The 221-nt window shown below is 67.4% G+C and overlaps 1 protein-coding gene across 1 annotated transcript in view; it reads right to left on the bottom strand.

Moving 5' to 3' along the window:
- Positions 1 to 28: 28 nt before the first annotated feature.
- Positions 29 to 221, bottom strand: part of IDH3B (isocitrate dehydrogenase 3 (NAD+) beta) — a gene marked incomplete at both ends in the record, with an annotated part of 3,122 nt that continues 2,929 nt past the window's right edge. The window contains 1 exon segment of the mRNA XM_010076400.1: positions 29 to 175. Coding sequence (XP_010074702.1) covers positions 29 to 175 — 147 coding nt within the window.

Raw genomic sequence — 221 nt, 5'->3', positions numbered from 1 at the left:
GCAGGGCAGCCCCCGGGGAGCTCCTCACCATCTCGAAGACGGCGTACTCGGCGCTGTAGCTCTCCCCAGGCACCACGCCGGCGCCACCCACCAGCCCGGCCGCCAGGTTGTCGATGATGTTCCCGTAGAGGTTGGGCATGACCAGCACGTCGAACTGGTACGGGTTCTGCACCAGCTGCACGGAGAAAATGGGGGGGACGTGAGGCTCCACGCACCCCGCA

This window comes from Pterocles gutturalis, unplaced genomic scaffold, assembly GCF_000699245.1.
Source record: "Pterocles gutturalis isolate BGI_N339 unplaced genomic scaffold, ASM69924v1 scaffold28663, whole genome shotgun sequence".
Classification (NCBI taxonomy): Eukaryota; Metazoa; Chordata; class Aves; order Pterocliformes; family Pteroclidae; genus Pterocles; species Pterocles gutturalis.
Note: the sequence above shows the minus strand (reverse complement) of the source record. Positions and strands in the feature narration are given on the sequence as shown.